The sequence below is a fragment of the Onychostoma macrolepis genome, chromosome 18, assembly GCF_012432095.1.
Source record: "Onychostoma macrolepis isolate SWU-2019 chromosome 18, ASM1243209v1, whole genome shotgun sequence".
NCBI classification, from domain to species: Eukaryota; Metazoa; Chordata; class Actinopteri; order Cypriniformes; family Cyprinidae; genus Onychostoma; species Onychostoma macrolepis.
This window is the reverse complement of record NC_081172.1, coordinates 30,855,524-30,870,485: the sequence shown is the minus strand read 5'-3', so window position 1 is coordinate 30,870,485 and position 14,962 is coordinate 30,855,524. Positions and strand designations below refer to the sequence as shown.

The 14,962-nt window shown below is 37.8% G+C and overlaps 1 protein-coding gene across 9 annotated transcripts in view; it reads left to right on the top strand.

The window, feature by feature from the left end:
- Positions 1-9,232, top strand: part of kirrel3b (kirre like nephrin family adhesion molecule 3b) — a 222,468-nt gene extending 213,236 nt beyond the window's left edge. For all 9 annotated transcript variants that reach the window (XM_058751314.1, XM_058751312.1, XM_058751310.1 and 6 more), the window contains 2 exons: positions 61-147; positions 4,002-9,232. In XM_058751314.1, coding sequence (XP_058607297.1) covers positions 61-147; positions 4,002-4,469 — 555 coding nt within the window. In that variant the 3' untranslated portion in view covers positions 4,470-9,232. The remainder of the gene's footprint in view (positions 1-60; positions 148-4,001) is intronic.
- The last annotated feature ends 5,730 nt before the right edge of the window (positions 9,233-14,962 follow it).

Genomic DNA, 14,962 nt, shown 5'->3' with positions numbered 1-14,962 from the left:
ACTCACACAGTGAGAGTAACCCAGATTCTAATGTGTGAATGGGTCTGTTGTTTGCCACAGATCGAACGGGGAGAGTTTCAGCAGGAGTCCGTTCTGAAGCAACTTGAGGTACTTCAGGAAGAGGAGAAAGAGTATCAGCACATCAAGGTATGTCTCCATGGGATTTGAAGGAAGTGATATAAGAAAGAGAGAGGTTGTTTGATATTTGACACCCCACTAAAACATCTTCAATTTATATTTTTATAGAGCTGTCAATCAATTAAATCTAATAGTGATTTGTGTCATTTTTAACTGATATAAGTACATGTCAAATTAAAAGGATAGTTTCAAAAATGAAAATCACCCCATTATGTACTCACCCTCAAGCCACCCTAGGTGTATATGACTTTCTTCTTTCAGGCGAATACAATCAGAGTTATATTAAAAAATGCCCTGGCTCTTCCAAGCTTTGTAATGGCAGTGAACGGTGGTCGAGATTTTAAAGCAAAATAAAGTGCATCCATCCATCATAAAAGGTACTCCACATGGCTCTGGGGGTTAATAAAGGCCTTCTGAAGCAAATCAATGCGTTTGTGTAAGACAAATATCCATATTTAAAACGCTATAAACCGTAATCTCTTGCTTCCGCTAACTGTTGTACTCGTGTTCATGAGAGAGTGGCGTTCCAGCTGATGATCTAGGACGTAAGCGTAGCGTAAGCTCCCGTGAGAAGTGACGAATGCGTAAGTGCAGAGGAGAGAGAAAAACAAAATTAAAATTCACAAATTAGAAGTACAAAAGGAGGATTTGTAAAGAAAAATGTCAGAGGGTTTCGATACAAGCCAAGAGGAGACTTGCTGTAAACAAAACTTGGTTCTTGCGAGACTAGCATATTCTCACCAGAGCGTACGCTACGCCTATGTCATCTGCTGGAACGCCACTCTCTCCTGAACCAGCGTATTACAGTTTTAGTCAGGTAAGTTTTAAATATGGATATTTTTTCCTAAACATACACATTGATTCGCTTCAGAAGGCCATTATTAACCTCCCGAAGACATGTGGAGCATTTTTAATGATGGCTGGATGAACTTTATTTGACTTCAAAATCTTAACCCCCATGCACTGCCATTATAAATCTTGGAAGTGCCAGGACTTTTAAAAAAAAAATTTTTTATATATATAACTCCTATTGTATTGTCTGAAAGAAGAAAGTCATATACACCTAGGATGGCTTGAGGGTTATTAAATCATGAGGTATGGATGAACACTTTAACATCCATTGGAACCTTTCCGTTACACAAAAAGTTCTTAATAGTGGTTCTTCAGATTCTCAAAACATTCTTCACACTAAGAAAAAATGGTTCTTTTAAGAATTGTTCACTAGTTCTTTGAACTTTTATTTTTAGCTACAGTAATAATTTATGTGTATAAATAGATAGATCAAATAAATCAGATGATCTTGCTCATGTGCAAATAGCATTCGTCTCTCATAATTAATATTTCATACCCGTAGAGCTGCAATGATAATTAAATTTATCGACACATTTGCTGATTATATTTTACCTTTGTTAAACACCCAATCTGGGATTGACTTATAAATTAAAAAAAAGTGTTTCTCAGTCATTTATTCAAACAAGAGCTCTGTTAGGGGTCTGATATGTGTGTGTGTGAACTGCTGCCTTTGCAGAGACACTAACACTTTAAAAATCACATGTCACAAAATTAAGCAGTTTTAATGTGAAACTGAAGGAATGTGCTAAGTGTTAAACAACACTATTACACATACCTAATTGATTATGACAGATGAAATATATTGGAATGAACTGGCTTGTCCATGCAATGTGCATTCGCATTTTTCTTTAACTACAGTGTAATAAGGAATTTACAAAAATAAGGTTTTTAAATTGAAATAGCATTTGTTTTAATTTCCAGCACTTATGCATTAGCGAATACATGTTCCGTTAAGATTTTATAATGAGTGTTTGTAGCTTATGGCAGGAAGTTGCTTAGAAGATGGATATTTAATTTTTTGTCCAGCCAAATCCTTTTTATTTTAACAAAATTAATTAAAGCCTTATTAGTAATTAGAATTAGCCTTTACGCATTTGCACTGATCATTGAGTATTTTTAATGTGCAGATACTAATTTAGCAAATTTTAGTGTGAGCTTAAAGAATAACTATCGTAATTATAGTTCGATTAACCTATGATCCCATGGTTAATCAGACAGCAGTTGCAGTTCTTAACAGAAGCAGCATAGCTTTTATTCTCTCTTTTGTGTTTATCTCAGTGTGTTCTTAAAGGCTGTTTCACGGCCTGCTCTACCTGCTCCCTGCGGGACTGTTTCCCTCCCTACATGTAGATGAGTGTGTAAAATGAGCAGTGTGAACAGAGACAGCTCCGTACAGATACGGAGTGCACACAATCCCTGTCGCCTGATAAAACCGTGCCTGACAACGCCTTTCTCGCGTTGTCATAGAGAAGTCACCTAATGGTGATTATCGTCTCTCCCCCACGGGATATGGCCTGCGCACCCGCTCAAAATGGCATCCACGTCCACATTGTGTCACCTTTTTTGCTTCTTAGCAACCGTGCTGATATAGCCCCACAACAACAACAGCAGCCATGGTATCGAGTTCCTTCGCTTTGATTATTTCTTTCTGTGACAGATTTAAAAAGCCTTGATTCTGAAGTCCAATTAAAGCTGAAAAGTACAGACTAACAACCAGATTGTGTATCAAGGTTCTGCTTAATTATCCTATAATGATATTTTGAGGTTACTGCTAAAGATCGTCTTTGACTCCTTTTCTTACCTCTGTTTTGCGTTTGCATGTTTCTTGCCTTTATTAATGCTTCAAAACAGAAGTGATGGCAAAAGAAAAGGAATAGATTACAATGCATAAGCTTTTCTCAAAAAAAGAGCTGTAGTTCATTGTGTTATATGAAGGTCAAAATAAATTAGGAAGGGGAAAAAATTGAAATAATAATACTGCAATCAAAACATTACTATCTATACAGGTTTACATTTTTCAAAGGACATCAGATAGTTAGTCAAAAATAACAGATCATTTGCAATAGTTTTAGCCAAGGTTGCATGTGAATAACACAGAAGTATTCAATTAGAATTAAATAAAATCACAAAATATGTCTTTGAAATACAAATTAAGCTAACCTCCTCATGGTCATCTAGTCCTGTCTTAGTAGGGCAGAGTGTAATTGTATTAAGACTTTTATTGTTTGACAACAAAACAAGTACGATTGAGATTGAATTTCCAAAAGCTGACGTACTGTGGAGTCTTCAAAAGTTTCAGATGATGCGTGTTTGAGTTTAAAAGCTTCAAAATGCATAATAACAGACTAAAGGGGAATTCACACTGACAGTGATTGAATTGCTGGAGGTTACCAACTCTTTGTGCATTTGTTTTTTAGTAGTCATTCCCATTCAACTGCATGGCAGCAGATCCATTTACTCCAATTGGAAGGCGCTGTGTTGCTTTGATGCTTATTTGCCTAACGTTGAGCTCATGGCCAATGGTTCAGATATTGGTAACTCTTTCAAATTAATTGCTTCAGTGGCCAATTACACAAATAGCATATATAATAACCCACAGCAGATCTATACAGGTGGAGCTGGGGAAGGTGTAAGGTTTCAGAGTAACTCTGAAAGTGCACGGCAAAAAGCTTTAGTGAATGCTAATCAACAATTTAAATGTAAAGCAGAAAGCTCATTGACCACGTATTCAACCATAACGACCCACCAGCCTGTGCCATCTAGAGTTTCATGACAGAACTTGACATTAAGTAAGACTGATTACCATTTGGTTAACTGTTAAGTAGTCAAACTAGTTCTTAAGGCACGGTTTTAACACGAAGGCTAAGTTTATGCAACTGCATCCTGGTATCAATTGCTTCGCTGTCAACGTGAAAGCCCTTTTACCACCATTTTTTGTCATGATATTAGTGTTATGTTGTTGAACTCTTTACGCTCATTGCCATTGTTTGTTAATGCATTGTTTCTCAAAGGACCCCACTAATGGATACTACAGCGTGAACACCTTTAAGGAGCATCATGGCACCCCAACCACGCTGGCCGGAAACCAGACCACAGAGCTTCGCAGAGACCCTGCTACAGCCACCACCGGCAAGCAGCGGGTTCCCACTGGAATGTCTTTCACCAACATCTACTCTACCTTGGGTGCCGGACCTAACCGCCTGTACGACTACAGCCAGCGGTTCGTGCTGGGCATGGGCAGCAGTTCCATCGAGCTTTGCGAGCGAGAATTCCAGCGAGGATCGTTGAGCGATTCCAGCTCTTTCCTGGACACACAGTGCGACAGCAGCGTCAGCAGTTACAGCAAGCAGGATGGCTACGTGCAGTTCGACAAGGACAGCAAGGCCTCGGCCTCCTCCTCGTCCCATTACTCTCAGTCATCTTCCCAGAACTCAGACCTCACGCGGCCACTGCAGAAACGCATGCAGACCCACGTCTGACTGCAGGAGATGGACAGAAGACAGAGGAATCCAGCGCTGGGATTGGCCAATGGGGATTGAATCCCCCCCCCCCCAGATGAGAATAAGGAACCAGTTCAAGCACATCTAGCACGCCAGTTTCATTTTATCCTCCACTTCTTTTACTTTGAATGTTTCTTTGATATATGTGGATTTCCTCATTTGTCCAGATCTTATTCACAGCTCTAAAAAGCCTTACTGGTTTCAGAACCTTGTCTTGGCCCTTCCGAATGCCCTCAAATGTCTGGGCCAAAAACCTCCTCTAAACAAAAGTGTGCCACAGTGACGTTACTTGCCAACGTAGAAAGACATAAAAACCCTGAACAGAACTAGTGCCCTTGCTGTAGTTACTTGGAAACAGCTCGGAATGACCTCTTCGAAGAAAGCATAGCAACGTTGCTCAAATGAGCTCTTTGAAGACAGTTGATGAAGGCTACACTTCATACCTCTGTAGTCCATTCACTACTCTGCACCACTAGAGAACAATGCTCTGTTGCTCCTGTACATTAAAGCACAACTGTCAAAGTTGTATGTAAGACTTCTCAATGCCTCTACCACAGCTAGCTAAACAAATGATTGATTATATGGACAAAAAATGTGCAAACTGAATTAACAACTAATGTCTGTCAGAATCTTTGGATTCTGGCCCTTCTGACAAAGGTTTGTCTGACATACAAATGTGAGATGTGGCTCTGAGCTGTCGGTTTACCATGCGGAGATAAGATATATTTGTGTACTTTGTTGTTCTTTCTTTCTGAAAATTCTTTATTTTCAGTGTTTTAACAACATGGTTTTAAAAAATTAATTGGACTCGCACTGGGAACTAGGAGGATGATGTAATCTCGTCTGCTTGCTTTGAGTAAGACTATTTAAGGTGTGTCGACATTTGTGGTTATAAGAAGAGGGTTTTTCACTTTTTTTAAATATTCTTATTTCCAAAAAGGGTTGATTTGGGTTTGTGTGAATAATGCACCGATGGTGGGAACAATGATGTTTGGATTTTAAAAAGACACTCGTCCTGTTGTGTGAAGTCGAATTATGACGCTTAAAATCTTCCTTTCGATTCATAAAAAATCACCTGAGCTTGTTACACATGTGCTAGATATCTTTGCAAACTGCTTGTTTCTTGCGGAACATAAATTTAGTTTACATTGAAAACACAGTAAAGAGAGATCTGATTAGTTCACTTTTTGCTCCGGATTGAACCTGTCTACTGTTCATGTGGCTGCCATTGGACTGTACTGCATTGAGTACTCTCACTGTTATAAGTGAGCAATTTGTGTACGTTTTTTGAATGGAGTGTGGGCATTCATACTTAATGTAAATATATGTTGTTTTATTTTTCTTTCATCCAATGTTTTAGTCTACAGAACTGAAATTGCAACTTACGGCACTACTGATAACTCAAGCACTTCTATACTCGACACTTGTAAAGTAGAACCACTCTTCGACCCGAATCAGCGTACTGAAATCAAGCTAACAGCAAGATACGTATGACGTGCAGAAAGACAAACTACCCAAAAGCCAATGCCGTCGTATATGAAAAGCTAGAAACTAGAGACATAGGCCAATTATAGTGACAAAATCCTTGGCAAGAGTAGCTCCAGACAGACATATTTCCAGCTGTTCTGAAAGTATAACTCTTCCAGGGCTCTTCGCAAGAGACTTTAGCTTAAGCCACAGTTCCAATGATGCTGACCCACTTGCTTTGCCAAAAGAAATGGGTGCATTTGATTGATTAGATCATCTGCTCTATTTCCCAATTCATTCTGCGCTTTGGTTATTGCTATCCTGGGGAGAAATATTCAGACTGCCAAAAAAAGTCAAAATTATGGCAGCATGTTTCTAGTGCTAGACTAGAGTACAGCCATTATCTATGTGGTGTTACATTAAGTGGCATAATTGTATGAAATTGCCACTGACCTCCTATAACAAGGTTCAGGCTCATCCCAGTATGAATACCAACTGTGCTTACATCCGGTGATACCGACACCTTTTTCACTGCCAAAGTTTTCCCGGGTTATATGCCGCTCTGAATCATTTAGTTGACTAACCCCTCCAGTCCTGCCCTGTGACTGCGCAAACAGATTGGGCGTGAAAGCTATCAGTGTGTTTTACTTATCGAAGCTTCCAACACTTCACTCCTCTTTTATCTCCTCTTCAAGTTATCTCCCATTCCTCCTCGCTCATAAAGATAAATATGACCAGAGGCGATCCCTCATATAAACAAGGAGGAGGAACTGTGGCGTCTCGCACTTGAACTGCAAAGATCTTGGTTTTGGCCCAGAGGAAGAGTTGTGATTTGTACCGACCTGACAATCCCTCCCTTCAACCCGAATACAAGAAACACTGCAAGGCGTGACGCCGCGGAGTCAGTCGGCACTGTAAGCACTTTACGTATGATTATATTTGTGGCATTTCAATGGGTTTCATACATGAGTGCTGTTGGATGAGTCTAATTTTACAAATGGATTGGTGCCCATTGTGGGGCTTAAACACGAAAAGGCCTGTTTCAGTGCTGATAATGCAGCTCAGTCCTCACTATACTGTATATAAATCCCTCATGCTCTCTGTGTGTAAATTTGCAGTTATTTTGCTTTGTTCTTTAGTCAATTTGATTCATAAAGTGCAGAAAGCAAATCACACCATTGATATTGTACAAACGATCACTTTTTATTTATTATTTTTCCTCTCTCTCAGCAAAGCCAATGCTATAGCCATAGGCAGAGAAGTGTTTCAAATTAAATGTCCATATGTTACTTACCTTGGTCTGTCTTTCTGTATTGATAACCGTTTCCTGCAAGGTGAAATGAAAATATACAGACCTATAGAAATCTTCCAACACACAACAGTCCAGCTCGCAGCGTGCACTGAATTTAGATCCAGGGTTTCTACACCTTTTGACCATTTTGTGATTACTGGAGAAATCATTTTATTGAGATTGACCAGAAATGGCTGTTTGCGAGGGAGATGAAATACCTTAAAGCTGAGCATAACAAGAAATAGGCTCAATACTGAAGATATTTGTGGGTGCACTGTAAATATGGAAAATGCCAAAACATAATTCTCAATTCATAGTATTATCAGTTTTAAATGCAGGAGCCGAAGTATGAATTTCTCCAATGCTTTATCCTGTACTGCAGTTTAATAAGCAGAGACAACTCTAAGTAAGCCATTTGTAAACAGTGTAAAAAAAAAAAAAAAAAACATTTCTCTTTTTGTTTGAGAATCCTGGCCAGCCACACATAGCAACAGTGGCTCAAACAATGGCATTAGTTTGCATAATAATAGAGGACGGCGAAAGAAGAAAACCTGTTTGAAAAGAGTCATCATTTTTGCAATTCTGATGCTGGTTGCACGGAAATTACACACTTCAGCTTTAAATTGCATTTAATGTTAATCATTTTAAATGAATTATTGCTGGAAAATGATGAAAAATATTTACCCATTACTCCTGACATAATTCGAATCAAGGGCAGCTACTGTACCATTCCCTCTGCCGCTGCATTAACTTCTACTTTACAATGCTAATACAGCCATATGGATATTTTTTTATTTGACATGAACATATGCGATAAACTATACCATATGGACTTGTCGATACAGTCTTAAAAAATGGAAAAAGGCTGAAAAATCCCCAAAAACAGTTCACCATTCATGTACAGAAGCCGCTATGTGCTAGAATGAACATGGCGTCTGTAAGCAAATATTGGATTAGGGCTGTTGTTCTGTTTGAGTAGCTCTCCGTACTCTTTTGTAGCCTGTGTACTTTTCTTATCGCCCGGCCCTGGTGAGTTTCAATCCTTTCTCCCACTGGACCGCAAGTCTTGCCCGCTTCAGGCACCGGATGGTCATGCACTTACAACCAAACCAAACAGATGAACAAATACCACTCTGGATGATAGGACAGGGTCACTGCCAGCCGCAGACAGCAGACCACATTTATGGCTTTTACATTTCTCCCCTGACATTTCAGCACAGCCAGGCGGGCTACTGGCTGATGAAATGTTATGAATTCCCCTCTCTCGGCGATGCTGTTTTATATAGGCCTCTCCATTATGATGATCCCTGAGCAAGTTTTGTTTGAGGATGGTTACATTCGAGGCTGCATAGGCATATTATTGTACATCATTTCTGTATGCATTGCATTGGTGATTTGTGCTCTGTAAAACGTTCAGAACATAAGAGATTGGAATATATCATTATGTACAATGATGGGCAGCTCTTTCTGAATGGTTTGTGTCAATTGTGTCTTTTCTAACTGTCCCGAACACTTTCTTCAACAGATTTTTATTTATAATTTGTTTCCACAAGACAATATCTTGTTAGTTTTCAAGTGACATGCTACTGCCGTAACAAAAATGGTGTGTGCACAGAGGTCGTGAAAATCAATCCAGCAGTTCTGAAGTTATTATACTGTAATGTACTGGGGTTATGGAAGAAGGTTAACCACTATTTTCTTGCAGTGACTCTCTCTATCAGTAAAAGCATTAAAAAGATGTACTTTACCTGTAATGGTCCGTGATCTTATGATGCTTTGGCTCTGTATATTTCTGAAAGAAAATTGAAAATCATTGCAAAAAGAGTTTTGCTTGATGTCTTTATTTAAACCAATGTGTTTGTGTGTGCGTGTGCATGTGAGGCTATCAAAATACCTCATAACGTCTATATAAATGAAAAAGCAAATCTATATTTAACAAGTAAAACTTTCCATGCCATTTTAGTTTCTAAGTGCATTTCATTGCTGGAAATTATGTCACACAAGTTATTTTGAGTTTATTTTAAAGGGATATATTTTATATCTTCCTAAAGGAACTGTGAACTCAGAAATTAAATGTACTCTCCGTCAGGCCAACCATGGTGTAGATGAGTTTGTTTCTTCATCAGAACAGATTTGGAGAATTGTACACTCTAAAAATGCTGGGTTAAAAACAACCTAACTTGGGTTATTTGGCAACCCAGGGCTGGGTAAATATTGGACAGAACACATGCTGGGTTATTTTGACCCAGCTGGATTAACTATTGTTTAAACAATGTCATATTGCTGCCTTAAAATGGGCCGGAATTTAAAAATCCCACACAGAATTACTAGAAGCAACAACAATCAAAAGATGAACATTCATTATTAAGCAAGAACACATGGGCAAAATACATGACAAATTGAATTAATTTGGGAGAATACAGTACACTCTAAAAAACGCTGGGTTAAAAACAACCCAACTTATTTGGCAACCCAGATGGTTAGGTTAAATATTTTTAGCCACCATGCTGGGTTGTTTTATTTAAGTCATCTATGGTTTAAAAAAAATAGTATACTGCTGGCATAAAATGGGCTGGAAATAAATTAAAAAAAATACACACAGAATTACAACAGCAATAATCAAAAGATTAACATTTATTATTAAGGAAGAACACTCATGGACAAAATACAAGACAGCTTTTATTTGTTTGGGTGAATACAGCATAGTTTACAATGTTGCATACATTTAAACATGTTTAAAAAAAAAAAAAAAAAAAGCACATTTAAAAGTAGCATTTTAATTTAAGTGTATTCAACCATTCTCTGTAATAACATTTTTACCGAAATAGTGCTAATTCTTGTGCCGGTGTATCGCTGAAATCTGAGCCGGTGAATGGTTGCTGTTCGTGGAGGACTGAGATTAGAGAACATATTTTAACATCAAATTAAATTCAATTCTGTATTATAACGAATAAAATTAATTTATGTTATGCAAGGCAAAAGGTGTTTCCATTGTGCGAAACGACCACTGCTGACATCTCGTCCTTATTTTGTGTTGCATAAAATAATATAATTTACACCACAGTAAAGACTTAATAAATGAAATAAAATGTATACAAACCTTTGTTTCCCGGAAAGAGTGCACCAAATTGGCCAGTAGCCCCTCAATGCAGAACAAAAGATCCAGGGGGCGGAGTTGGATCCACATCCAGGGGGTGGAGACTGGTAGGTTTAGGGGTGGAGATGGGTAGGTTTAGGGGTGGGGATGGGTGGGTTTATGGATCAGGGGGTGGAGACGGGTAGGTTTAGGTCTATGTAAGGTGGGAGGAGTTGGATCTAGATCCAACTCCACCCCCTGGATCTTGTGTTCTGCAGTGAGGACCATCTCAAATCGGCGGCAGCGGTGCTGAGAACCGCTCTCTCCTGTAGGACGCCAAAAAGTCTGTGCTCTGACTGTAACTCTATTTTAAAAATATTAAAAATAACCCAATAAAATGAACCAACGGACTGGACCCAGCATTTTTTTAGAGTGTAGTTTACAGTATTACATACATTTTAACTCGTTTAACATTTTTGACATAAAAAATTTTACATTTAAAAGAAGCATTTTAATTTAAGTGTATTCAACTGTTCTCTGTAATTGCTTTTTACCAAAATAGTGCTAATTCGCGTGATGCTGTGTCGCCAAATTCTGAGACAGTGAAGGCCTGCTGTTCGCAGGGGAACTGCGAACTTCAGACCGCAGCCTCGCGTTTTACTCGTAGCTGAAAGATGTGACTGACTGCAAAACCTGCCCATAACCTAATAGTACTGAGATTAGAGAACATATTTTAACGTAAAATTTAATTAAACTCAGTATTATAATGAATACAATCCATTTATGTTATGCAAGGCAAAAGGCATTTATTATGTTATGTATGGCAAAAGGCGCAGCTGACTGACATCTCTTCCTTATGTTGTGCTGTGTAAAATAATAAAATTTACAGCACAGTAAAGTCTTTATTAATGAAATAAAATGTATACAAACCTTTATTTCACTGAAGAAGTGCACCACATCGGCGGCTCTGAGAACCACTCTCCTGTAGAGGACTCAAAAAGCTGTGATCTGACTGTAACTCAGCAGCTGGGCTGTTTCATCGGAGCCAAGCTCAACCCAGCGGTTGGGTAGACAAAAATAACCCAGCATTAAAAATGACCCAGCAGCTTACAACCCGAATTCCGGAAATGTTGGGACGTTTTTTAAATTTGAATAAAGTGAAAACTAAAAGAATTTCAAATCACAGGAGCCAATGTTTCATTCACAATAGCACATAGAGAACATAACAAATGTTTAAACTGAGAAATTTTACAATTTTATGCACAAAATGAGCTCATTTCAAATTTGATGCTTGCTACAGGTCTCAAAATAGTTGGGACGGGGGTTTACTATGGTGTAGCATCTCCTCTTCTTTTCAAAACAGTTTGAAGACGTCTGGGCATCGAGCTTATGAGTTTCTGGAGTTGGAATTTGGTCCCATTCTTGCCTGATATAGGTTTCCAGCTGCTGAAGAGTTCATGTTCTTCTTTGACGTATTTTTTGTTTAATGATGCGCCAAATGTTCTCTTTAGGTGAAAGATCTGGACTGCAGGCAGGCCAATTCAGCACCCGGACTATGAATGACTATGAAAGCCATGCTGCTGTAATAGCTGCAGTATGTGGTTTTGCATTGTCCTGCTGAAATACACAAGGCCTTCCCTGAAATAGATGTCATCTGGAGGGGAGCATATGTTGCTCTAAAACCTTTATATACCTTTCAGCATTCATAGTGCCTTCCAAAACATGCAAGCTGCCCATACTGTATGCACTTATGCACCCCCATACCATCAGAGATGCTGGCTTTTGAACTGAATGCTGATAACACGCTGGAAGGTCTCCCTCCTCTTTAGCCTGGAGGACACGGCGTCCGTGATTTCCAACAGGAATGTCAAATTTGGACTCATCTAACCATAGAACACTTTTCCACTTTGAAACAGTACATTTTAACCCTCTGGGGTCTGAGGGTGTTTTGGGGGCTTGGGGAAGTTTTGACATTTGTGCTTTTTTCAGTTGCTTATAAACATATAAATGGCTAAAGTCTAATAACACTGTAATCAGCACAAACTGGGCTACAATAATGTGTTAGCAGCATTTATGTACATGATTGTGTTTTTGAGAAAGCAATGTTTATGTGTGGTTAATGAAAAACTAAAATTTTGAAGTCACTGAAATAAGGCCATAAAAAACATACAGAACATTTGTTAACAATACTTTTGAGAACTGTACCTTGTAGTCTAGAGTTTTTGCTTCAAAATTACGTAAAAATCATCTTGTTTACTTGCTCACAGAAAACAATATATTGATTTAAATTGTCTAAGTCACTTTTTGAGTAGAAAGGGTCAATGCAAGAGGGCGTGAACTATCCTGGATAATGCTTTGATTCACACCTGAGAAGACAAAGGCCCACATAATGAGATGCATAATGAGCCATGTGACTAAGAGAGAAGAGTTACAAGAAATAATGTGAGGACAAAATAAATGTATATATTTTTTCGTTTGTAGTTTATTTAGAATATATTTATTTTGTTTATTAGGAACAATCAAAGCTGACTTTTACTCCAGTCACATGATCCTTCAGAAAACATTATTATTATTAGTAGTAGTAGTAGTAGTAGTAGTAGTAGTATGTTGAAAAGAGCTGAGAGCTTTGTTTTGTTTGTTTTTTTTTTGTTTTTTTTTTATGAATAGAAAGTTCAGAAGAACAGCATTGTTTGTAACATGATAAATGTCTTTATCATCACTTGTGTGCTGAATAAAAGTTTTAATTTCTATATATACTGAATCCAAGCTTTTGGATGGTATAGTGTATATTGTTACACTTGGAGTAAGACCAGAGTAATGATGCTGCAAATTTAGCTTTGATCACAGGAATAAAGTATATTCAAATAGAAAGCAGTTATTTTAAATAGTAAAAATATTTCACAATATTACTGCTTTAGCAAATACAACTTTATATATTTTGGATCAAATAAATGCAGGCTTGGTAAGCAGAAGAGAATTATTTACAAAAACATAAAAAATATTACTGTTCAAAAACTTTTGACTGGTAGTGTGTCATGTTTAAATATAGAAATGAACATCACATACCTGGCGTTTCCATAGTGTATATTGTTTATATGCTCTGAAGGAAATAAAAAAAAAAAAAAAATAAAATATATATATATATATATATATATATATATATATATATATATATATATATATATATATATATATACACACATTTATTTGGAAATTCTGGGTTATTTCTCTCAGCAGATCTTCTTCCAAAAACAGAAAGTAGCTGGGATGAACTTGTTTGTTTACGTGGAGGCGATGTGGGCATTTACATTCACGCCCGTCTAACGTGGATGTTTGAATTTGAAAAGCTTGATCGGCCCGTGACCGCATTAGATATAATGATTTGAGACGGGAAAACTGGACATCGTGTTGGCTTCATATGGATTACTTTAACAGAGAATATTTGTTTTTCACGTGACTTACTTCATTTAAAAGTAGACATTTCAAGATTTCTATACATACATTTCTCATGTATTTGAGGCGAGTACGTGTCTGTGAAGAGAGGTGACAGAGACAGAGAACGCACCCTGTTTATTTTCTTTATTTTTTAAAAGCACATTGTTTTGTTGTTATTATGACTATACACAAATAAAAGTAGACCCTTTGCAGTTTCAAACTATATCTTATTCTTACGGTCATGTGTATGATCAAAACTCATGGAATATTTTTAGACAGACCGTACTGGTGTGGGCTTCGACCCCAGGGGGTTAAATGAGCCTTGGCCCACAGGACACAACGGTGCTTCTGGATCATGTTCACATGGCTTCCTTTTTGCATGATGGCACGGCAGATTGTTTTTACCGACAGTGGTTTCTGGAAGTATTCCTGGGCCCATTTAGTAATGTCAATGGCAGAATCATGCTGATGAGTGATGCAGTGTCATCTGAGGGCCAGAAGACCACTGGCATCCAACAGAGGTATTCAGACTTGTCCCTTACGCACAGAGATTTCTCCAGTTTCTCTGAATCTTTTGATGATGTTATGCACTGTAGATGATGAGATTGGCAAAGCCTTTGCAATTTGAAGTTGAGGAACGTTGTTTTTAAAGAATTCCACAAACTTTTTACACACTCTTTCACAGATTGGAGAGCCTCTGCCCATCTTTATTTCTGAGAGACTCTGCCTCTCTAAGACATCCCTTTTATAGCTAATCATGTTATAGACCTGATGTCAATTAACTTAATTAGTTGCTAGATGTTCTCCCAGTTTAATATTTTCAAAATATCTTGTTTTTTCAGCCCTTTGTTGTCCCCGTGCAAACTTTTTTGAGACCTGTAGCTGGCATCAAATTTGAAATGAGCTCATTTAGTGGATACAAGTGTAATATTTCTCAGTTTAAACATGCGTTATGTTCTATTGTGAATAAAATATTGGCTCATGTGATTTGAAAGTCTTTTAGTTTTCATTTTATTCAAATAAAAAAAAAAAACATTTCCGGAATTCGGAATTGTAGTTACAGAAAAACTACCCAGCACCTGGGTAAAAATAACATTTTACAAACAACCCAATAAAATGACCCAACAGCCTGAACCCAGCATTTTGGGTTAAAAAATAACCCAGAGTGTAGCATTCCATCATTTACTCAGCAATGGATCCTCT